This window comes from Bombus fervidus, chromosome 13 (assembly GCF_041682495.2).
Source record: "Bombus fervidus isolate BK054 chromosome 13, iyBomFerv1, whole genome shotgun sequence".
NCBI lineage: Eukaryota > Metazoa > Arthropoda > Insecta > Hymenoptera > Apidae > Bombus > Bombus fervidus.
Window position 1 is genome coordinate 1,261,510 of NC_091529.1, and position 23,711 is coordinate 1,285,220.

The 23,711-nt window shown below is 41.3% G+C and overlaps 1 protein-coding gene across 4 annotated transcripts in view; it reads right to left on the reverse strand.

The window, feature by feature from the left end:
* LOC139993506 (uncharacterized) overlaps positions 1-23,711 on the reverse strand; it is a 60,501-nt gene that overhangs the window by 22,269 nt on the left and 14,521 nt on the right. For 2 of the 4 annotated variants that reach the window (XR_011801395.1, XM_074112016.1), the window contains exon 4: positions 7,776-9,779. The exons of the other annotated variants lie outside the window; for them this stretch is intronic. Coding sequence is in view for 1 of the 2 variants with exons in the window: in XM_074112016.1 (XP_073968117.1) it covers positions 7,776-8,313 (538 nt within the window). In the remaining variant the exon portion in view is untranslated. The remainder of the gene's footprint in view (positions 1-7,775; positions 9,780-23,711) is intronic. 4 annotated transcript variants of the gene reach the window in all.

A 23,711-nucleotide genomic window follows, 5' to 3' on the forward strand; every position in this document is an offset into this window, starting at 1 on the left:
TTTCCCTGATTTTGTCTAGGATGTCCTGCGGAATAATTTTTGATTGCCTGCTATTTGTTTCATAGGTGGTGGTTGCCCACGCTGCTTCTTGTATTATTTCTGTCAAAGTTGCTACTGCCTGCTCAATGTGTTCAGGTGTTTTCAACGGGATATTGCAGTTGATTTTGTTTTCGATCAGCTCTTTGAAAGTTTGCCAGTTGGTGGTTTTATTGCAAAGCGACTCTGACTTGTTATAAAGTAGTGGTTTGCTTGTATATTCTATTATAATTGGTGTATGGTCGGAGTTAAGCTCGAGGCTGGTTGCTATTTTTAATTTGCTTACATTTAGCCCTTTTGTTACTGCAAAATCCAACAGGTCAGGTATTTTATTGGGGTCTGTCGGCCAGTACGTTGGTTTTCCTGTAGATAGTACGTTGAGGTTGCTGCTTCTAATGTATTTTTCCAATGTTCTACCTCTCGGCGTGCTAATTCTCGAACCCCATAATGTGTGCTTTGCATTAAAGTCTCCTGCCGCTATATATTTGTCGCCTAAGGATTGGAAGTACTCTTCCCATTTTTTAAGTGTCATTTTGTGTCTCGGAGGTACATATACTGCTGACATCTGGAAGTAATTGTCATTGGTTTGTATTGTGACAGTGGTTGCTTGTAGGTGTTCTTGATTTGTTTGACTATGTAAGTGATGCTTGATGTCATTTTTTATTATTACTGCAGTTCCTCCATGTGCTTTACCTGAGGGATGTTTGGTATCGTATATGGTGTAGTACGGTATTTTCATGTAGTTTTTTAGGGTGAAATGTGTTTCTGAGACAAGTAGTATATTAATATTATTTTTATACAAAAATATTTTAGTTTCGTGGGCTCGCTGTTGCAAGCCATTGGAGTTCCAGACTGCTATTTTCAAACTGTCCACCTCTATTTTTTACTTAGCAAATTAGTGAGTAGTTGTAACATGATTGTTTTTTGTTGTGCTTGTTGTCTTAGTATTGTGTTTAGATCACTTACCATTTTTCCTAACATTTCCATACCTTTAATGGATTGTTTGAGCATTTCTTTGATGTCTGTAACGTCTTCGATGTTATTGTTTTCATTCTGATTGATTGCAAGCGTTGGTTTGCTAATGTTTTTAGTTACTTGTGCGTAGCTTCGTTTACCTTGGGGATCTATGTTTCTGCTTATAGCGTTTAGTCCGTGTTGTGCTTTCAATGTTGTTTCGTTATCCGTTATACTTTGTTGTGGTTGATGGTCATTGTGTGATCTGTTGCGAAGTGGAGGAAACAGTTTACGTTGTATTTGTTTCCTTATTTCACATCCTTTGTAGCTGGCTGGGTGGTTTCCGTTACAATTATAGCATTTAACTTCTTCTATTTTTCCTGTGTATGGGCAGTGTATTGTTAGGTGATTTTTTGCACATTTAACACATGCCGGGCTTCTGTTGCAATAATTTTTTGTGTGTCCGTATTGTTGACACCGCATGCATTGTGGTATATCTTTTTTGTAGCGTGGTGGTTCCATTGTTACAATTGTATTTAGTATTTTTTTGATTTCATAGATTTCCTTGTTATTGGTTCTGGGTTCCAGTTCTATTAAGAATAGTGGCAATGGTTGCTTCGTATCGTATCTTGTCATATTGTTTATTGCTCTTGTTTCATGGCCAATTTTTCCTAATTCTTCACTTAATTTTTTTGTGTTAGTTTTTGGATGTAAACCTCTTATAACTATTTTATAGCTCCTTTCTGTTTTGAGTTGGTACGTGTGGTATATAGCATTTTTTTCCTTTAGTTCATTTATCACTTTCCTATAAACTTCTGGGGTGTTTGTTTGAATTTTTACTTGTTCTAATTTTGTTTGTTTTATTGTGTAGTTATCCTTCCCGACTACATTGTTTAGTAGATCAATAAGCGGGTCTATTATTTGGGCCTCAACAAATATTGGTGGTGGTTTTGATATGTAAGGTGTTTTAGTTGTGGTTTTGCTTGTCGGGTCATTGTCTATTTCTTCCGTTAGTGAGCTGAAGGAGTTTCTTAAAGGTAATTCTTGCAGCCATCGCTGCTTTTCTGTATCTGGGTTTCCTGCAGCATTTGTGCCTGGAATTATTTTACGTTTTTTGCTAGTCTTTGCTAGCTTCCAGTTTTCGTCCTGGTAACTTATTTTGTTGTCGTGTCTGCACTCCTCCTGTCTCCGCTGCTCTTCCATTTCTTCTATTTCCATATCATTTTGGTTGTTATTATTTTGCTGTTGTTGCTGTAAGCCTGGTAAATCTGACGACCCTTTTATGTAATATTTTTCTCCATTGGTTGCAATCTTGATCGTTGATATCTGCTGTTGCATTGTTTGTCACTATCACTATTCGTAGCACTTCTCTGAATCACTTGACTGGAGCACACGTTTGCTTACACACATCTGTTCGCCTCGGTTGCTCGAGCGAGACTGGGCTGTCGCATTGTGGCTGTTGATTACGGTTTCATTCCGGCAGCAAAATAGATTGATACATAATTTGTTCGGTATACATTTCCTGATACATTTGAATACCCCTATTTTGTTTAATCCATATATTCCTAGTATGCCTCATGCTATGTACCCTAATATCTGGAGCATGGTTAGTCCCCAATACTGTATATTTTTGATTCTATGTTAGAAATTAAGAGTTTCTATCTCGTCGCCTATTTTATCTATCGTGGTTTTATAGCCTTGTAAATTGTCTATTACCTTTGGTGCTCGCTCGAGTTTATCTAACAGGTGAGTGAAACTATCGTTTGTTTTGAGCGCTAGGGTTTTTGTTGTGATTTCGTATTTGACTTCGTTTTTTGTTTCGCCTATACGCATGTGTTCATCTTTGTACAATATATCGCAAAAAGTGTTGGCTCTTATGATGGAGGGCTTGTCAAGTTTTTGCAAGGTATGTTTCGTTTGGCAAATTGTGTCTATTTCTATTGGGTTTGCTGGTATCGCAATGTAGTAATTGCTAGTTTTGAGCGGTATAAAGCTAATGTCTTCAATCTTAAGTACAGTTATTTGGCAATGTTCAATGTGAGGTTTGAAGTTTATTATTTCGCTGCGACAATCGGTTCTTGAGTTTCTGTCGTGGATTGGTAGTGTTTGTCTGCATATAGTGGTTCCGGCTCGATTCTTACAAAGTTTGTTGAAGTATTCGATATCAGCGTTTATAAATGAAAAACCTGAGGTTAAATATATCTGATGTTCGACTACTGGAGCCAAAAATACTCCATTTCTCTTTGGTAATTCGTCCGGTTGCGGGGAGACGGTCGCGTTATAGCGCGTCAACGGGAGTCGTAAATTCCCGCTACGATTGCACGAATCGACACCACGAACAGGGCGATCCCCTTATTTCGTTTGGGAGAATAAGGGGAGATTGGGTTGGAATATAACTGGACTTCACAGTTATATAATATATATATATATTTATTTACACTGGATTACAATATTAGACGTGAACAGACCGTGTTTGGATTCGTCGTGTCGGAAAGCGTTGTGATGAACCCGAAGGTTGTTCGATTTGATCGTTAGAGCAGCGAAAACTTGACTGAATGAATTATGTTGGAACTTGACGGCCCGATGAGTGTTAGAACCGTAGACTTGACTGCCCAAGAGGTATTAGAACAGTGAACTTGACTGTCCGAAGGATATTAGAACAGTGATTGACCCGTCTCGTACTATTTAGGAAGAAAGCTCGTTGTGGGTGTATCCTTGTTGAACTAAGAACGCGGATTCGTAGTTCACACTTTTCGGTAGAAAATGAATTAAATACGAGGGGACAGTCCTCGGCAAATGTGACTCACGTGTGTTTCTGTCCTTGGGAAAAACTCGCTACCTCGCTGAACAAACCTCCGCTTTCTCCGTAATAAGTGAGAGCGTGCAATAAACCTAAGGACCTTTTCTAAACACCATCTACAACCGAAGATGTTCAAAGGAATGCAACTTTATAGCTAACAGATGTGGTCTATGGGGTGGTTCCTTGGGTTTATTGCGGGTCAGTGTGACGATGTGCAGGCCTCGGCGGCCAGACCATGAGGGACGTCGCAGGTACCGACTCACGCGACGTAACACTCTTACTCGGGATAGGATATACTTGTAATATGTTCCATTCTGTGTTAGAGGCTAAAGGTACTATGATTTTGAAAAATATTTTGTCATTTATTGTGAAGATTTTAAGATCACTGATGTCGAGTATGAATTGAAAATGTTCGGTTTTGGCAGAGATCGCGGTGTTGTACATCAGGTTACCTATTGCCTTGGCGTAATTTTCTATAAATTCATCGGGGTCGAGTATTTGTGGACTAATTATTCCTTGTTTGCCTAATATCATGACGTTAAGTATTTCATCTAATTGGAAGTGTAAAGTTTGCATTGCGGTGTCGAGTTTCATGATCATCTTAAGCATAAATCTACCGATATTTGCCTGCCGTTGTTGTTTTAGTATATCGTTATGTGATCTCTAACTGGTTTAGGTTTTCTGAGTTTACAATTTTTCTAACAAGTGCTGTTTAATTAGCTATTATGGTCTTGATTTTATTATTGTCATCGAATAGTTTGTCCATATTCTCGTTTATGAGCGTAAGATCGTCATCATCGAGAGTTCCGAACAGACTTTTCGATACGGAACCTATGATGTTGAGTAAACCTCGTGTGCTTCGGATATGTGTTAACGCTTTCAAGTGTTTTGCAAGTTGCTTTAGGTTATTGATACGATTTTGTAATCCGTCTAACTCTTCGGCGTATTCTTTGCTGGTTGCGTGTGAGTCTATTGTTAATTTATATGATCCTATTGTGCTTATCTGCTCGTATATGTCGCTAGTGTCTAATCCTACTATAACATTGACAGTATTGCTGTACAAATATCCTTTTCCTATGTTTTCTACGAATACAGAGTTTCCTTCTAATGGTGTGATATTTATTTGCGCGGATACTATTCCGGCAAAGAGGAACGTCGACCTCGAAAGTAAGTTTTTAAACGATTACCGTGTATCTTTTTGTCTTGAATCAGATAGTATGGAGTACATACTTCATCAATCGTGTATGGTCCTATCCATTCCACATCAAGTTTATGCCTTTTATGATCATTATGTATTAAAACGGAGTCTCCTTCTTTGAAAACTGATTGAGGTTTTATAATTTTACGTTTTTGGTCGCGCTGATATCGCTGTTTACTTTTGATCAATGTTTTGCGAGCGTGTTGGAGTCTAGAGTCCCATTCTTTTTTGCGGAACGTGACTTCGTCTGCGTATGTGCGTTGGGGATTCTTGGATATTGTGGAGAGAAGATTGGCTTGGTGTCCGAATGTGAGTTCGAATGGCGTGTAACCAGTGGAGTCGTGTATCATTGTGTTATATGCAAGGCATACGGAGTTAAGTTGATCGTCCCATTCTTCGTCCGAATTTCGCTGTATCGATTTTAACATGTCTGTTACTACTGCGTGTGTTCGTTCTAAAGATCCGTTACTTTATGGGTGGAAGGATGTCGTTTTGATATGTTTGATTATGAACGCGTCTTCGTACTGTTGCATCAAACTAGATATAAAATTCTGTCCGCGGTCGGTTAATATCTTTTTGGGAGCGGAAAAGATGTAAATGTAATGATTCAAGTGTGCGTTCCAAATTGTTTCCGTTTGCTGGGTCTTTAGTGGCACGAGTATTAAGTATTTTGTCAGTTCGTCATGTATTGATAGAATGTACTGATTGCCTTTCTTCGTCTTTTTCAGTGGGCCTAATAAGTCCATAGCAATTTTATCGTTTGGTTCGAGGGGTGGTGTCGGTGATACAAGGTTCTTCGCGCGGTCTGATATGTGTAGTTTTAGATGTTTGGCAGGTGTCGCATGATTCTATATGTTGTTGTATCCGTTTCATCAAATCTGGTACTCTGTGCCGTTCACGAATGCGGTCGTATGTCTTTTGTATACCGGGGTGTCCTACTAAATCGTGATTTTCTTTTAATAATTCGTCTATTTCCTCTTCGCTATATGTTTGGATTAGTTCCCATGCAAAATTTAATTCTTTTACGGTGTCGTTCAGGAATAATAAAATTCGTTTGATCGTGTTCTTTTCGGTCTCTGTGAAACTGTCGTCGCCTATACCTATCTTCTCGTTTGTATGAATAATCTCGTTTAATTTAGTTAATCATTCGATTATGTCGTAATTTCCTAGCTCTGTTTTGGATAATTGATAGAAAGATTTACGGTTCGGAGTCATTTTGAGAAGTTTGGGTAACGCGTCGGTAGATTTTTGCCAATCGTGATACTTTTTATCGAGTTCTATGTTTAGATTTTCGCGTTGTCTGGTCAGAGCATGTATTCTAGATAGTGCGTCGGCTGCAGTATTATCTTTTCCTTTCGTATATTCTACGTCGTATTCATATTCTTCTAATTTTAATCGCCATCTCATCAAGCATGATGAGGGGTCTTTGCAGTTCTGTAACCATTTTAGCGCTTGGTGATCGGTTCGTATGAGGAATTTCTGCCCTAACAGATATTGTCGGAGGCGTTTCACGGTCCATACTATTGCTAAAAGTTCTTTTTCTGTAGTGGAATAATTTCGTTCCGGTGGGTTTAGTGTTCACGAGATATAACAACATGGATGTCCGTCCTGTGATAAGATCGCACCTATACCTTCGTTACTGGCGTCAGTCGTTAATGTGAATTGTTTTGCAAAGTCTGGGAATTTTAGTACGGGTGATGAACAGAGTTTGTCTTTTAACGTCTGGAATGCTTCCTGGGTTTTATCTGTCGAATGAAATGATGTCTCCTTTTTTGTAAGTTCGGTCAATAGTTTCGCGATTTTGGAAAAGTTTCTGATGAACCTGCGGTAATAACCTGCTAATCCTAAGAAGGATTTGATGTCTGTGGGATTACGTGGCTGTTTGAAATTGCTAACAGCTTCTAATTTTTTGGGATTTGGCTTTACACCTTCGGCGGTTACTATATGTCCGAGATATTCTAATTCTGGTTTGAGAAATTCGCATTTATCCGGCTGTATTTTGAGTCCGAGTTCGCGTAAGCGTTGCAATACTATTGCGAGGTTGCTATTGTGCTCTTCGATCGACTGTCCGAATATTATAATATCGTCTAAATATACGAAGCAATGTTTATTTATGAGTCCCCTTAGCGCGGTATCCATCATGCGTTGAAATGTTGCGGGTGCATTCTTTAAGCCGAATGGTATTCTATTATAATAGTAGTGTCCTTGTGGTGTGGAGAATGCTGTGTATTTCTTGGAGTCTGTGTCCATTGGGATTTGGTGGAATCCGGAGGATAAATCGAGGGCTGAGAAGAATTTTGCGTTGCCTAGTTGGGATAGTATGTCGTCTATGTCAGGTAATGGATATGCGTCTTGGTCAGTTAGCTCGTTTATTTTTCTGAAGTCTATTACAATTCGCCATTTCTGTTTCCCTGAGGCGTCTGCCTTTTTTGGTACTACCCAGACTGGTGAATTGTAAGGAGAATCAGATGGTTCTATGATGTTCTTTTGTAGCATTTCGTCCATTTGTCGTTTGGTTTCTTCTTTGTGGCATTCAAGCGGTCGGTAAGATTTTGTGTTAATGATTTTATTTTCATTTAACGTTATTGTATGTTTAGCAAGGTTAGTGCATGGTAACAAATCGGTCTCTAAATTGAATACGTCGAGCTAAAAACAGCAATATCTTTTCGATTGGTTCACGGAGAGTTTTCTCTATATGCGAAAGTCTGACTAAATCTTTAAATGTGGAGACTTGATCGTACGTGTTTGAATTTTCGATAAGATTAGTCATTTTGACTGGGCACTCACCACCATTGATAAAGCATATTGTTGTCGGTTTCCCTTCCAGGTAGACTGTTTTTGACACTGTTTGTTTTGGAGATACGTCATTTTCCTGTTGCAATAAAAGAATATTATTGTCAAGTTTTAATTGTTGATTCGAGAGTTCAAATTTGAATTTAGATAGGACTGGTAAACCGAGTATGCCGTCTTCTATAATTGGAAAGTTGTCTTCTACTACAAAGAATTCTAGAGTTCTGCCAAATAGTTTCACCAAGACGTGTTCGTTAGTTTTAAATTTAGAGTGTCCCATCGAGAATTTTCGTTCCTTTATTATTCTTGGTCGTAATACGCATCTTCGCTTGAGTATGTTAATTCCTGCTCCGCTGTCAACGAGGAATTTATGTCGTCGTCCGTCGGATCGTAAAAGTACTGTGGGTAGTCTTCCTGTTGTGGCGTTAATTCGTAAGTTTGGTCTATTGGTTCCTTTGTTTTTTCCTTGTATGTCTCGAGATTGTGGACTGCTGGTGATCTCGGAAATTGGCTGGGTGTATGAAAATTTCTGCATTGACTAGAGACATGTCCGATCTGGCTGCATTTGAAGCATTTTAATTGAGTCCTTTGGGCAAGTGGTATTTGTTCAGTTTGCCGGAGGGTTCTTGGCATTGGATTAGGTGTTGGAGTTGATTTTCTAATGATTGGATTGGGGTTATTGGTCGTTAGTCGTCGCTGCTCGGGGAGTCGTAATCGTTCCATTGGTTTTGGTCGTCGATTTCGATCTTCCCTGAAGAATCGCTCGATGTCGGTGGCTTTTTTCGGCTTCAAGGATATTGTATGGTGGATTGGCGAGTAGTAATTGCCCTATTTCGGTTTTTAGGCCTCGAATAAAATCGGTTACGGAGTCTCTTAAAATCCTGTCGTTCATAGCTCGTCTAGTAATTTCGTCACAGTATTCGTTCGTTATACTGTATTGTAGCTTATTGAGCGCTCTGCGGAACCTGATGATATAACTTTGCACACTTTCGTCGTGACGCTGTCTCGTTTCGCGTAGCTGGTCTTATTGTTCCCTAACGGAATCTTGGGTGGCTACATTTCGTCGTAGGGCATCGTACAGGTGTCTGTATTCATTGATCGGTATATTGCGAATGGCCATTGCGGCTTTACCCGTGATTCTCCCGATTTTGATCATTTTTAGTAATAGAGTTGATTCGCTACACGTGGCTCGCATTTCTCGTACTTCGCGTATGAACTCTTCTACTCCGATATCGTCTTCGCCGTTTAATTGTGGAATGCATGTTATCGCGTCTTTAGCCCGTAAGCTCGGAGAGGCGAATTGCGGTAGACGGTCTTCGTAAGAGGGATGGTTGTCTGCTTCTGTTCGAATCGGAGCGCACGGTGGGGAAGTTCTATCTCTCGCGGCAATAAATTCGTCTATGGTAATAAGGGAGCCTAGTTCTGTAGTAGCGTCGTGTCCTATTTTTATTTTGGAGATATTTTTGCCTAATAGCTCTATCTCTGCTGTACGCTTCTTATTTTCACTGTCGGCTATCCGATATGTCTCTTCTATACGTCGCGTAAGAAGTTCGATTTGTTTTTGTATCGTGTCGAGTATGGCACGAGTCGAATTATCCATAGCTCCGTTTGTAGAGACGGTTTCGGCTTTGTCTTTTCGCGATGTAGACATGATTCTAATAGAGCTTAACGAGTCTGAGCTATCGTTGCTGCTTGGGCTAGAAACGCTTGACAAACTTGGTCTTCTCGTACGGTAATGTGCAAATAAATCCAGATTTTTAGCTTACCGTAGTAGCTATAGCCGTTGAAGAGACTCTGGTTGTTTTTAGATTCCGAATCTTGTTCGTAGGCTTGCTCTGCGTTGACCGTAGTCCTCTCGTCTAGTTTCACCGTAGTGGAACGTTGAAAGTTGCTGCAGGGCTTCGTAGTAGCAAAGATTCGCAGTGGTCCGCTGATTCTTCGATCTTCAATGATGCGCGTACGCCGAAATCGTGATTTCGTTTCCACTGAAGCGAATGGATCCTGGCAGGATCGCCAAAAATGTCGCGTGAAAATTATGATAAAACAAGAAACTTATCAATTTCCGAACAGGAGATCGAGTTCTTTATTTTTTACTCAATTTGTACAATATTATTTTTGACTCGCGATGATACACTTTCGATACTTAGGGTAGTTGAGAATTTTTTAAACTAACTGGGCGATTCTGGAGAGAGCATTTATATTCTTTTATTCGTTGGAGTGGGAGAAGTGGCTTTGGTCGTACTTATCATATATTTCGGAGAACGGCTAGAGTGACCGAATGCCACCCAGGCGGCTGAGAACGAGTGCTGACCAGACGGTCACACGTGATAAGGCGCTCGGAAGTTTGGTTTTTCATATAGCTGCTCAAATTTCACCTGTGACAACCGCCTGGTCGTTTCTACTGTCGTAAACATATTCTTCAACGTACCCATAGTACGCTCTACCCACCCATTAGCTCTACTAGCACCGGTTGCTATTAAATGGAGTTTAATGTGTTTATCCCGACAAAAATCTTGAAATTTTTTACCCGTGAAATATCTCCCATAGTCCGCTATTATCCGAGAAGGACTGCCGAATAGAAATATGGCAGACTTAATCAAAACAATAACGTATTCTTTCAAATCGCTTTTGCCGCTCAGCTTGTCTGTTATGTCTATATGAACTGTATGTCAAGGTATGTTGGTCTTAGATATGGCATGTAATTCGGCTTGTACTTTACCCGAATTCGCCTTAGAAACCCGAGAAGCATGACAGTTCTCTACGAATTTGCGAGCATATTTCGCCATTCCTTCGAACCAGTAATACTCGTACAGTTTCTCGAGCGTTTTATCCTAACCTAAGTGCATAATTAACTGGTGTACATGACTAATAACGGACCACCTAAAACCTCTTGGTACGATGGGCTCGCAGAGATTTCTCCCTTTTCTTTGTATTTTATGGTAAAGGGAACCGGATCGCAATTCATATGCACTCGCGATATCTTCCGCGAGCACGTCATTTTGCAATTTGTTGGTGATTTCGGAGATTTGGGGGTCCCGACATTGTTCCGCTAGTAGCCAATCTTCTGAGATTTCGGCCAGATTAATTTCTTTTTCTTTGATTTTGTTAATAATGTGACGGTCGCTGGTGTAGGTAAAGAACTCAAGGCTTGTATCTTACCCGGGTTGGGGCGAACTTCTCCGTTATGAATTACGTACCTAAGATAAAGTACTGGCGTCTTAAGAAAACAGTATTTCGAAACATTGAAAGAAAATCTGGCGTTTACGAGGGTATTTAATACAATGTGCAATCTCTCTAGAGCTTGGTCTATCGATTCAGCAATAATTAGAACGTCATCCAGTTAAACAACAACGTATGAGTAGGCGAAGTCCTAAGGTTCAAGGTCTTGAGAATAGCCCTCTGAAAAACGGATGGTGCATTTTTCAATCCGAACGGCATCGTTATACACTCGTATTGCCCGTCGGGGGTGACAAACGCTGTATATTCTGTAGAATTGGGATGAATGGGGATTTGATGGAACCCGTTGGCTATGCCCAGGCTAATAAAGTATCTCGCCTTTTGCAATCCTCTATATTTATTTTACAGACTAGGCTTTCTTCACTGCTTTAATGAGTTCTCCCTGCGAGGTCAAAAATAAATTTTTTGGCCAAGTTACATAACCTTTCAGCTCCTACATCAAATCTCCTAAAGAAGTATTCCAACGATTACTTAACTTTTCTCTCGAGAATACTTTTGCATACAAAATAGTATGGAAATTACATTCCGCACGATTTAACGAAAACATAAAAATGATGCGCCCATAAAAACGTATTGAGATGCTCATATAATTCTGCATTGTTTTCATACTTTATATTCAGTGATAGATTAACCTTATACTGAATGATAATCAACTTTACCATTGTTAGAAGAAGCAATTCACAGCTACGATTGCTCCAGTGATACTAAAATTAATTTATTTATTGCAGTTGTTTGTAACAAACTGTAATAAATATACACTTCTTAGCAACATCTTCCTTCAACGAACTGGAACATTATCTATGTTGTGCTGATCTCATATATATGAAGTGCACATGTACGATATATCATAACGGCCCCTAAAATAGTTATTCAAAACTGGGGCGACTGCGTATGTCAATATTGAAAATAAATTTTTGAATGATCCAATTCTTATAGTGTATATATTATGGTGTATTATGTAGCCGCTAGTGTATCTTATTGATACTATTTAGTTACGTATCACTGAATCTGTATAGTAAGTAAAAAAATGATGCTTCTTTAATTTCTTTTGCACTTTATGCATGTAGAAGGCTTGAGACCAAATTTTGGAATAGTCCTTCAATTACTGCTGATACTACGTGCCGCTTTGTTCTTTATTCACCCATTTTCATGCGGAAATCAGTTTTTTAGATAATTTACCGATTGCGAACTGTATATTAATCTGCATTTAGTATGATTATTAATTTCTTGCTTCAACATTTTCCTACGATTTTTATGTTTGTATCGAAGGGTCCCATAGTTGAGAAGTAATCCAGTAACTCAGTCAAACCCTTCGTAACATATTTCAAAATTGAAGACAATTGTTACGTCGCGTGAGATAATCCGTACGCCACTCTTTGTTGTCTGACCGCCAAAGGTCCAACATTATTCAGACCTTCAATAAACCTAAGGACCCACCATAAAGCTTAATGTTTTTAACAAGAAGGAATCTCTAATCCCGTAAGTATCTTCGGTTTATGGATGGTCCTTAGGACAGTTCTTGGGCTTATTGTTCTTTCTTAAAAAGCAGATTTTTCCCAGACGGAGAAAGCGGGATTTTCCCATGAGCAATGTTACCCACGATCCACGTTGGTAGGAGACATCCTCCACCTATCTTCATCCACTAACGTTTTTTAACCAATTGGCATCTCTGATCGTTACCCTTACTTTCCTAACGGAAAATGTAATCAACGAACCCGCTTTCTTCGAACTCTAGATACACCCACAACGAGCTTTCTTCCGTAGTAACACGACAGCCGACAGTCAGTCAAAACTCTTGCCGTCTCTTAGTCTAAGACACGATATTCTATAAACATTTATACTCTCCATGAGACCAATTTTAATAATAAACAATATATTCTAACCTGTTCATTCAGTGTAATATTCAATTTAACCACCTCTATTCTCATAATCGAAATAGAGGATCGATTCTTTCGTGGCATCGATTAAACAATCGTAGCGGGAATTTACGACTCCCGTTGACGCGTATCATCACGATCGCGTTTCGTCGCGAACGGACGAAACATATCGTCCTTCGAGCCGGATATTTCTTGGTATCTGGATTGTCGATCGATTGATGGGTTGATCTGGAATTGATGTTGATATTATTGGTATAATCAGGAACGACAAGGTGCGTTATTATGTGCAGTCGGTAGACATAATCGTGGTCGTAACAGATCGTTTCGAGGTCGTGGGTAAAGTATCAAGGGCTCCGATTGGCATCGAACAGTTCTGTTGAGGAATTCTTAGTGAGTTTGCAAGTCGTTCGGTCATGAGATTCATACTAGAACCGGTGTCTATCAGTGCTCGACAATGTACTGGTTGAGTTTTGTTATTCAAAATATTAATTCGCGCAGTAACTAGTAGATTGTTATGAAATGGATTGGACGAATCTGTAGTTGGTGATTCGATCCCTTTTGAAAGGTTTGTCCGTAAGCGTTATTGTCTCCTTTGTATTTGAGGAATGTGTGGTGGGCTTGTAAATGATCGTGCTGACGGTGCAGCATATGGTGGATTTGATGAAATCTTCCGTGTACGTGGAGGTGTCGATGGAGGTCTTGTTCAGGGAGGCGATCGGCCGCCAGTGATGCCCCATTTATTAACTTAAGGTTCGGATCCAAATATAATTTGCGGAAGCAAATGTCGTGTCTTCAAGCAGTTGATACACGCTGATACTTCATGGGTGGCTATAACGCGTTCTTCGATGGTTTTCGCATTGAGAATGCTGCAGTTCCAAATTCTATGTGGTCCAGGCAGATCGAGCAAGATAACGGTCTTGTAATGGGACACTACCTTACTTGTATATAATGTTATTCTCGATATGATGTTCGGTGTACAGGGGTAATGTCATGTGGTGTACCACACCGTGTCGAGTTTTCTCTTTTCCGAAAACTGGTAGACGGGTTAGGTCCGGAAATTCCGCCAAGAGTTTGTGGTAATCTGACTCGCCGATAATGGTTTCTATCGATACTTGGTCGGCCGTGGCAGGACATCCCATTGATGACAGTTGGGTGGTCATGTATGTGGGTGGTATGTTGCGATCCTCGTCCCGTTGGCCGCGAACAGTTTGTACTCGCTTCTGTTCGCGGGTTTGTGTATTTTGTTGCGCGGATATACACATATATCGGCGCCGATGTTCACCAGAAAGAAGTTTTTTGAGTACCTGTTCATCGCGAATATGCGGCGGGATACTAGGCTGTCATCGCTTGCGTTTACGGACGGCCGGTCCCGTTTCCCAAATTCCAGTTGCGAACGACACTTCTTCGCGTGTTCTCGGTACGTTGCGTGGTAGTAACAAAATCCGTCTTGCCGTAGTCGGTTTCTCGAAGTCGATCTACTACGACTCCAGCTTTGTCACGAAGGTGAAGGGCGGGTACTACCGAGACTCAGCACACTTATTTGCACTTACATTTGGTTTAGCCTTTCTACTATCGCATCCAAGACATGGTTTTGTCGTTTGCTGTCCGTTGTCGTTCTTTCTGCGCTGACTGCGACAATCTGTCCTGCCTCCGGGCGGATCTCGTGTATACTATCGACGATCGGGGTTCGTGTTTCGGCTTTCCTGTCCTTAACAGAGGCCAGGACATGCTGGACATGCACCGGTAGCCGGCTCTCTCAGAGGGTGAGGATGAAGACATCCGATGTCGAGGGGGTGGCAAGGTTCTTTAAATCCTGGCAGAATTGGGATGGCGTTCTATCGCCTATCTGTTCGCTTTCAAGCAACTTTCGCACTCTCTTGGAGTCCGAGCCCCCAATCTCCTAATGAGCTCCTTCTTGAAGTACTCGTACTGCCCAGTATTCGGCGTGGCGAGCAGTATGTCCCGGATTAGCTGCACGTGTGGCGCGGCGATATTCGCGACAGCGATTTGAAATTTTGTCTAGTCGCTAGTAATCCGGGCAGTTCCGAACTGCACTTTCAGCATCACGAACCACAGCATAATATCGTGTGGTCAGAACGGTGGTACGCGGAGCGACGTGTTCACCATGTCTATGCTGTCGCCATGTCGGCTGACGACTATGGATTCGACTTGAAACTCGACTGTCGGCTGGAGACTCGACTGACTTTCCGTCACGATGATGCTGCAGAGCAAAATTATGGTGGGGTGTGTTTAAGGATACGAGATCATCAGATTCAGCGAGAAAAATCTTTGTTACGAAAGTGAGGGAAATAGAGGAAGGATGCTAACCGCCCTCGATAGAAGGTTGCTAGCGGGAAGCATCGTACGTGAAAAAAAAACTATATTTTCCGTATCTTTCTATAATAGGTAATAACTTTAGGAAATGCTGAAACAAAGGTTATTTGCTCGTTTGAAGAACCTTAGCTAGCGAAATCCTAAGGTTTATAGCGGGTCCTTAGGATATCCTTGTCCGAAGGATAGGGTCTTTGTGTAACAGGCCACGGAACAGAAACCGTTAGAAAGTTTACTGTCGACTGCCGCTACAGTCAAATAATTTTTTCAAGTGCCTTGCCACAATTTTTGCCGTTCTATAATATCTTTGATCCAAAATTCCATGCGACCGAGTAATTGGTTGCTGTGTTGCTCAACGATGCTATAGTATGAAATGCCTCTTGTGTTAAACAAGAGCTGATAGTCATCAATGCGGGGGTTTTCGTGAACTGCAAAGCGGAATTGATCCACGAAACCTGGCCATTCTGTGTAAGTTCCCGAAAATGTGGATAGTTGAATTCTCGGCAAATCGATGGAATCCGACAATGATGTGCACGATGAATTTGTTGTATTATTTTAAGATTTTTTATCTGATCGCGGGTTTGCCTCATTAAGCATCCTGCACGCGCTTCCTGTGATCTCGAAGTACTCACGTTGAAAGTCAATGCGATCCTGCATTGATTGATTTTCGTCCAGATCGTCCAATTCACCTTGATGTTTCTTCAACGCCGCAAATTCTGCATTTATGTATTCTAAATTGCGTTGGATAGCAATTTACTGTATCCCTTCCTTATTATCGTCGAGAATTGCGCGCAATGATTCTAACTCTCTCCTGAACCCTTCTCGTTTCCCTGCCAACTGTTTTATGCAACTTCCTGACTAGGAGCCAGACTAAAGACTACGACTAAAGACTATCAAGGATTGATAATGTATAGGTAAAGTTACGTAAACGCCATTTTATCGAGAAAAATAAATCACTTACATATTGCTTCGTAGTGAATATAAGAAATGAAGCAGAAAGGAATGGAAGTAAAGAGAGACTCGTATCACCTCCTATGTAGATGTTATACGAAACGTTATATAACAAGTACTCTGGAATGTTTTATATATTTTTGCATTGTATGCGCACTTTCTGAATTTTACATTTTATAATACTCGGTAAGTACCAATTTAAAACAGACCAACAGCTGTAGTGCATTTAATCGTCGATATAATGTTCGCCGAATTTTCGAAAAATCGACAAATATCTGTCTTCGTATAGCTCTATCTGAACGGAGTAATATGTTGTGTTCAAATGAGGACTAAATAGTCATCACTTACATATAAGATACTACTCTGTTCAAGTAGAAGGTGAAAAGAAAACACCTTTGACTAGTCAATTTTGAGTGTAGCCATTGCATATCTATCTGTAGCGGCACATGAATCATAGGACGATTCGAATCAAGAGTGATTCATGTTGTTGTTTTGCCTCGTAGTATCAACACCGTTATGATATATGAAATATAATAATAAACGAACTCCAGACAAAACAATATAGCCGCTATGAACAACCGTCATCTTAAGTCGAATTTAAACTTTCGGGTACTCTCCCGACCAGTATAAATAAACGGACACGATCGTAAGACAATCAGTCTTTGGTGGAGTCGGTATCGAGCCTTCTTATGGCGAATGAGTATCGAGCAATTTTATAGCGATTAATATCAAGCGAACGTACTTATTATCGTGTATATGCATATCGAGCAACATTGAGCGAACGACAACTAACTCTGTACTGCAAATAGTTTTAAATACATTTGACTACATAAAGTATTAACTCGTCTCATCACACCAACACGTTTAATCGTCCTCCACATATCTATCGACAAAAATGTTATTTATCGACATAAGAGATATTAACCAGAACAGCCAAAACGGATGATGAGTTCAGATGCGGACTCATTTGAGACACTTATAAATAGAACTCCCTCCGACTTTTCTCGGGCTTATGACACTGATAACGCACAATGGTTCTAAAGAAAATCTCGTAAATATCAGAATATCAATTCTGAGTCCACTACTGAGTTCAGATTTGCTTATAATCAGTTTAAAAAACAAAATGCGAGATCTAAATTTGATAAAGAATCAGTATTATGAGAAGAATTAGTGATGTTAGGACTACCAATATCATCAGAATAATCTTTAGATATTTGACTCGTATTTTAATCTATGTAATTATTTTAATTTAAATATTTGTTAATAAAAAAATTTTTTCTTTACGACCGATATCCGGCACATTAAAGGGATAGACAATAACGTAGCCGACACTCTATCCGGATCGAAGCGATCGGGAAATCCGTAGACCATGCTGGCTGCAGCGCAAAAGAACGATAACGAGCTGCGCGAAATCCTCAAATCCAGCTCTAGTGCGCTGCAATTGAGAAAAGTACGATTTCCCCATCAAGATGCCGAAATATACTGCGATATCTCAATCGACAACTTGCGGCCATATGTACCGGAACCGTTACGACGGACTGTATTCCATTCGTTACACCGACTTTCCCATCCGGGAATACGTACTACGCGAAAAATGGTAACGACACGTTTCGTCTGGCCGTCCATCGATTAAGATTGTCAAATGTGGGCGTGTCAATGCATACCATGCCAACGTTGCAAAGTTACCAGGCACGTATCTTCACACGCGGGAACATTCAAAACGCTCGCAGGTCGGTTCGAACACATACACTTAGGCATTATTGTCATGCAATATTCTCAAGGTTACCGATATTGCCTAACGTGTATCGATCGTTTTTTGCGTTGGCCCGTGGCCATTCCCATCGTCGACATGAAAGCGCCAACCGTTGCTTTGGCCCTCCTTTCAAACTGGATAGCTAATTTCGGCGTACCTCTGAAAATCAGGACACCAATTCGAATCACGTTTGTTCGAAGAATGATGCCGGTTGCTCAGCGTCAAGCACTTACGTACGACGGCCTACCATCTAACGGCATGGTAGAGCGCTTTCATAGACAATTAAAAGCAACGATTAAGTGCCACGACACGAGCAACTGGGTCAAAATTCTCCCTATCGTTCTACTTGGCATGAGAACCGCGTTAAAGGAGGACCTTAACGCAACGGCAGCTGAAATGGTTTACGGCACCGGCATACGATTGCCGGCAGAATTCTTCCTACCATCAAAGCATCGGGCTAATTCGGAATACGCGAACCGGCTAAAAGAACGGATGGAACAAGTCAGGCCATACCCGATTACGCGTCATGGCGAAAAGAAAATGACGCGATTGGAGGCCCTTTACAGCCGCCTAACGTCAGGCCATTTAAGGTGACAAAAAGAGGCGAGAAGACATACATAATTAAAATAAACAATCGCGACGTAACGGTTTCTGTAGACCATTTAAAACCTGCGTTTATTGTACCGGATGACACCGGAAATGTATGAAAGTATCGCAAATGACAACAATCAACGCTCAGAAGAAAACGCCAGGGATAGGTACGTTACGCGGTCTGGGCGAAGAGTCCGTTTCCCCGATTGGTACCAGGCAGGTTTCGGTTAAAATTCGTAATTCGTCAGACACAGGTTGTATTAATTGTACTCAACTTTTTTTAAAACCAACGACAAAAATATTATTTTACCAAATCAACCAAATTATAACGTTATCACTGGTAGGGGGGTTAGGTTGGCGACACATGAGTCATAGGACGAGGCGAAGAGAGAACGACTCATGTTACATCAAGGATACCGCCTCGACATACGAAATTAGCGCGAGATTATCTCCAGGCAAAAAACAATGTCGCCGTTGAGGGCAACCGTCGTTCCAAGTCAAATTTGAATCTTTCGACTCCTCCCCCCCCCCCCCCCCCGACCAGTATAAATAAGCGGAAACGATCGCGAGCGAAGCAATAATTATCAGTAATCAATTGAGAGCGATTATCGAGACCTGCGAGTATCTACGAGTTATTATCAAGTTATCCGCGAACGACTTATTCTATCTTGTTAAACACTTTGTACGAACGTCTATCGACGCTATCATCTATTTAATTATTTATTCGAAATACATTTGACGGTTGCAACAGCAATCATTCTCATAATTTCATTGTACCAATACAACATATATCATCCGCCACCAGACATCACAAGACAAACCGAAAGCTGTAAATCTGGTTCTGCTATGAAGAAAGTAAAACTACATGTATGAGGGGAAAATTTGTCATTAAAAAAAAAAAAAAAGGAAGAGACTACAGGAACCCCATTATCAAGAGTCGTTCTGACAGTCCATCCCTAAACGAAGGGGGAAAAAGCATCTTTTGAAATGTTTTCCATCTTAAAAGACAGTATTATAACATTAACGGGGAATAATTTCAATATATCCAACATGAAAATGGATAATTTTAGAATTTTGAATTACTAGATAGCACGAAATATACCATTGTAATAGTTAGTTATAATATGTAAACTACAAAGTTAAAGTATATCTTGTAATAGTCCAGCATTCTAATAGTTTCATTATGTATGTATGTATAGTTTTAGTGCATTTGCAATTTTATGTATATTTAGATATGGTTTCTTTATTTTGAAAGTGATATACGTTGATTTTCTGAAAAAATTGCGAAGACGAAATATTTACATATACCAAGGAATGATATTTATATTTATAAACAATCATATTTTAAATCTTAAAATATGCGTTTGTTTTAATTAATTGATTTTCGTTAATAAATGTGTAGCGGCACATGAACTATAAGACCATTCAAATCATGTTGTTTGGCCTCGGAGTATCAATATCGTTAGGATACACACAATGTAATAATAAATAAACTCCGCACAAAATAATGTCGCGCTACGTGCTACCGCCGAACAAAGATGTGTAGTGACACATGAGTCATAGGACGAGGCGAAGCGAAAGCGACTCATGTTGTTGTGCCTCGGATCACAGACACCGCCTCGATACACGAAATTAGCACTAGATTATCTCTATGCAAAAACAATGTCGCCGTTGAGGGCAACCGTCGTTCTAAGACGAATTTGAATCTGCCGACTATCCTAAACCCCCGACCAGATAAATAAACGGACACGATCGCAAGCGATTGATTACCGAGTTATTATCCGAGTTATACGAGTTATTACACGAGCTACTTATCCGCGCTATTATCTGTGATTAACAGAGTTTACGAGTTATCGAGTTATCCGCGAGCGTTCCTGCTCTATTTTTGCGAATACGTTGTACAAACGTCTATCGACGGTATTTATACACTTCTATTTATTATATTTATTCTAAATATACTTGACGGTTGCAGCAGCAATCTCTCTCGTTATTTCGTAATACCGCTCCTCACATCATCCGCCACAGATGAATTTAAATTTTTCGACTCTCCCCCAACCAGTATAAATAAACGGTTGCGATCGTAAGGAGTTCAGTACCCACCAAGTGTCCATTACTTATCAACGAATTATCAGCGATCTTATTTTGCGACTTATACACTGTCTTAGCGAATCTGTTAATACGAGCGTCTTTGCGAACATTATCTGTACTTATTTATTAATTTTTTTAAAATACACCTGATGGTTCCAACAACGAGCAATCTCGTCTTATAAATCTCGCGATCAACCATCTCCTACACAAATCCTCTACATTGGTGACCCCAATCTAAGCAAAAAAGATGATCGTGAGAGTGCTATCGAGACTTTAAACACCGAGAATATAAGAGTGTTCAAGATGACCAGTACCGACGAAGTTTAACGATCGCATTTGACAACGTAGATATGGTAAATACACCGCTCCGCGTACCACCGTTCTGGCCCCACGATGTTATGCTGTGGTTCGCGATAACGGAATCGTAGTTCGGAACTGCCCGGATTACGAGCAACCAGACAAGATTTCAGACCGCTGTTGCAAATATCGCCCCGCCGCACGTGCGACTAATCCGGGACATATTGCTCGCCCCACCGGAGGCTGGGCAGTGCGAGTACCTCAAGAAGGAGCTCATTAGGAGATTGGGAGACTCGGATGCTCAGAAAGTGGGAAAGTTGATTGAAAACGAACAAATGGGCGATAGGACGTCATTTCAATTCTATCAGGATTTAAAGAACCTTGCCACCCCTTCGACAACGGATGACTTCATCTTCACCGTCTGGGAGAGCCGACTACCGGTGCATGTGCAGCATGTCCTGGCCTCCGTGCAGGACAAGAAGGCCGAAACGCGAACCCGAATCGTCGATAGTATACACAAATACGCCTGGACCTAGGGCAGATTGTCGCGGTCAGCGCAGATCGAATAACTGCGGTAACCAATCCACCTACACAAAACGTCCGAGCGAAACAGAAGACTCCTCGACACGATAACTCAATTATCTACAATGGGATACGCTGTCACGGCCAACGAAGTATCAGTAAAAACCATCATCGGCGAATCAGTTTACCACCAACTCTTGGCGGAATTTCTGGACCTAACCCGTCCACCGGTTTTCGGAAGAGAGAAAACTCGACACGGCGTGGTACATCACATGACATTACCCCTGTACACCGAACATCATATTCAGAATTACAAACAATTACAAACAAGAATACAAGTAAGTAAGTGTAGTTTGGTACACCACATCGAAACCACGCCCGGCCCACCTGTCTACAACAAAATCCGCCGCCTCGCACCTGATCGACATAAACAGGTTAAGGCGGAGTTTGAACTGATGATCGAGCAAAGCGTGATGCGACAATTGAAAAGCCCGTAGGCGTCACCAGTGCATGTTGTGCCGAAGAAGGACGGAAACCTGCGACCATATGGCGACTATCGTGCGTTGAACGGTCACACAGTACCCGACAGGTACTACATCTACATGGTAAGAACATCTTTTCGAAAATCGACCTTGTTGGCGCATATCATCAAATTCCGATAGCACCCGAAAACAACAAGAAAACCGCGATAACGACACTTTTTGGACTTTTCGAAGCAACAAACATGATGTTTGAGATTTCGTCTGCGCGTATGTCACGGATCAAATTTCTGTTTAGCACATGCTACGCCAGATGCGATGGCCCTTGCGAGATTCCACATAGTCTGGGCGTTAAGGGCTATGCATTGTTAACGCTAACCCGCAACAGGCCTAAGGAGACACCGTAAACCGAATCTGTTCAGTTTCATTTCTCTTCACATAAACATTTTCGGTTTACAGATGGTCCTCATGTTTGTCGCACGCTCTTAACTATTACGGAGAAAGCGGGTGTCTGGCGAGATAACAGACTTTTCCCATGAACAAGGATGCTCATATCTGGTTTTCTTTGTTGTAATAACTTCATTCATTAGCCAATGGGCATCGCGGATCATTACCCTCACTTTTCTACCGAAAAGTGCGGACGACGAATCCGCGTTCTGAGTTCAAAAGGGCACACCGAGCTTTCTTCCTTGATGGTACAAGCCAGGTCCGAACAGTTCTTCTTCCGATCTTTTTGTAGCAAAAAACTAACTGTGAAAAATAAACTTGATTTCATACTGAGTCTTGTGTTTTCACTTTAAAAATTACGTGACACGTACATCGATAACTTTCTCATAGCTTCGAAAGACGAAAACAACATCGCGAACATTTGCGAATCCTGTTCAACCGTCTCAACGTAGTAATCAACCTCACGAAATGCGAATTCGGTGCGTGCGAAATCACATTCCTCGGATATACGGTACACTCCGACGGAATTAATTCGCGGCCGAAAGTGTCGAAGCAATCGTAAATATTCCGAAACCCGTGAACGTTAAGCAGCTACGTAGGTATCTCGGTATGGTTAACTTCTACCGACGTTTCATACCGGGGGCCGCGAAAATACTTCAGCCAATTACTGGCCTGTTAAAAGGTGCGAAAAAAGGCAACGCGCTCATCGAGTGGTCGAAACAATCGGAAAACAGTTCCGGACATTAAGGAAGCTGGCCCAGGCTGACAAAGTCATTATAGGATGGTCGATAGGGGAGGTCGAAGCCATCGGGCGGAAACCCTTCGCAATGCTTCAGGTGCCACGGTACGGCGCAAGGGACGAAGATATGCACCTCCAAGAAGGACAGGGAACACCTGTGCTGCAGGTGCGGCGGCACGGGACATCGAGCCAAAGGATGCACTGCCACGAACCCGAAATATCTGCCTTGCAAGGCGCTCGGAGCACCGTCGGTACACACTATGGGGGACCGGCCTGTGCCCCCCCCCCCCTCCCGGTCGAAGAAGGAAACGGAGGGAAGGAGGCTGGCGCGGAGGAAGCCGCTCATCGAGTTGTCGAAACAATCAGAAAATAGTTTTAGCGAATCAAAACGTGCTCTCGCGGACGCCACGATATTAGCGCATCCGATACCAGGTGCACCCTCAGCCTTACGGTAGACGCGTCCGACTACGCAATAGGTGCAATATTGCAACAACGCGCGAACGACGAATGGCAGCCGCAAGGGTTCGTCACGGAATCCTTGACCCACGCGCAACAAAAACATTGCGCGTATGATCGCGAACTACTCGCGATGTACACAGCGGTCAAACGTTTTCGACACTC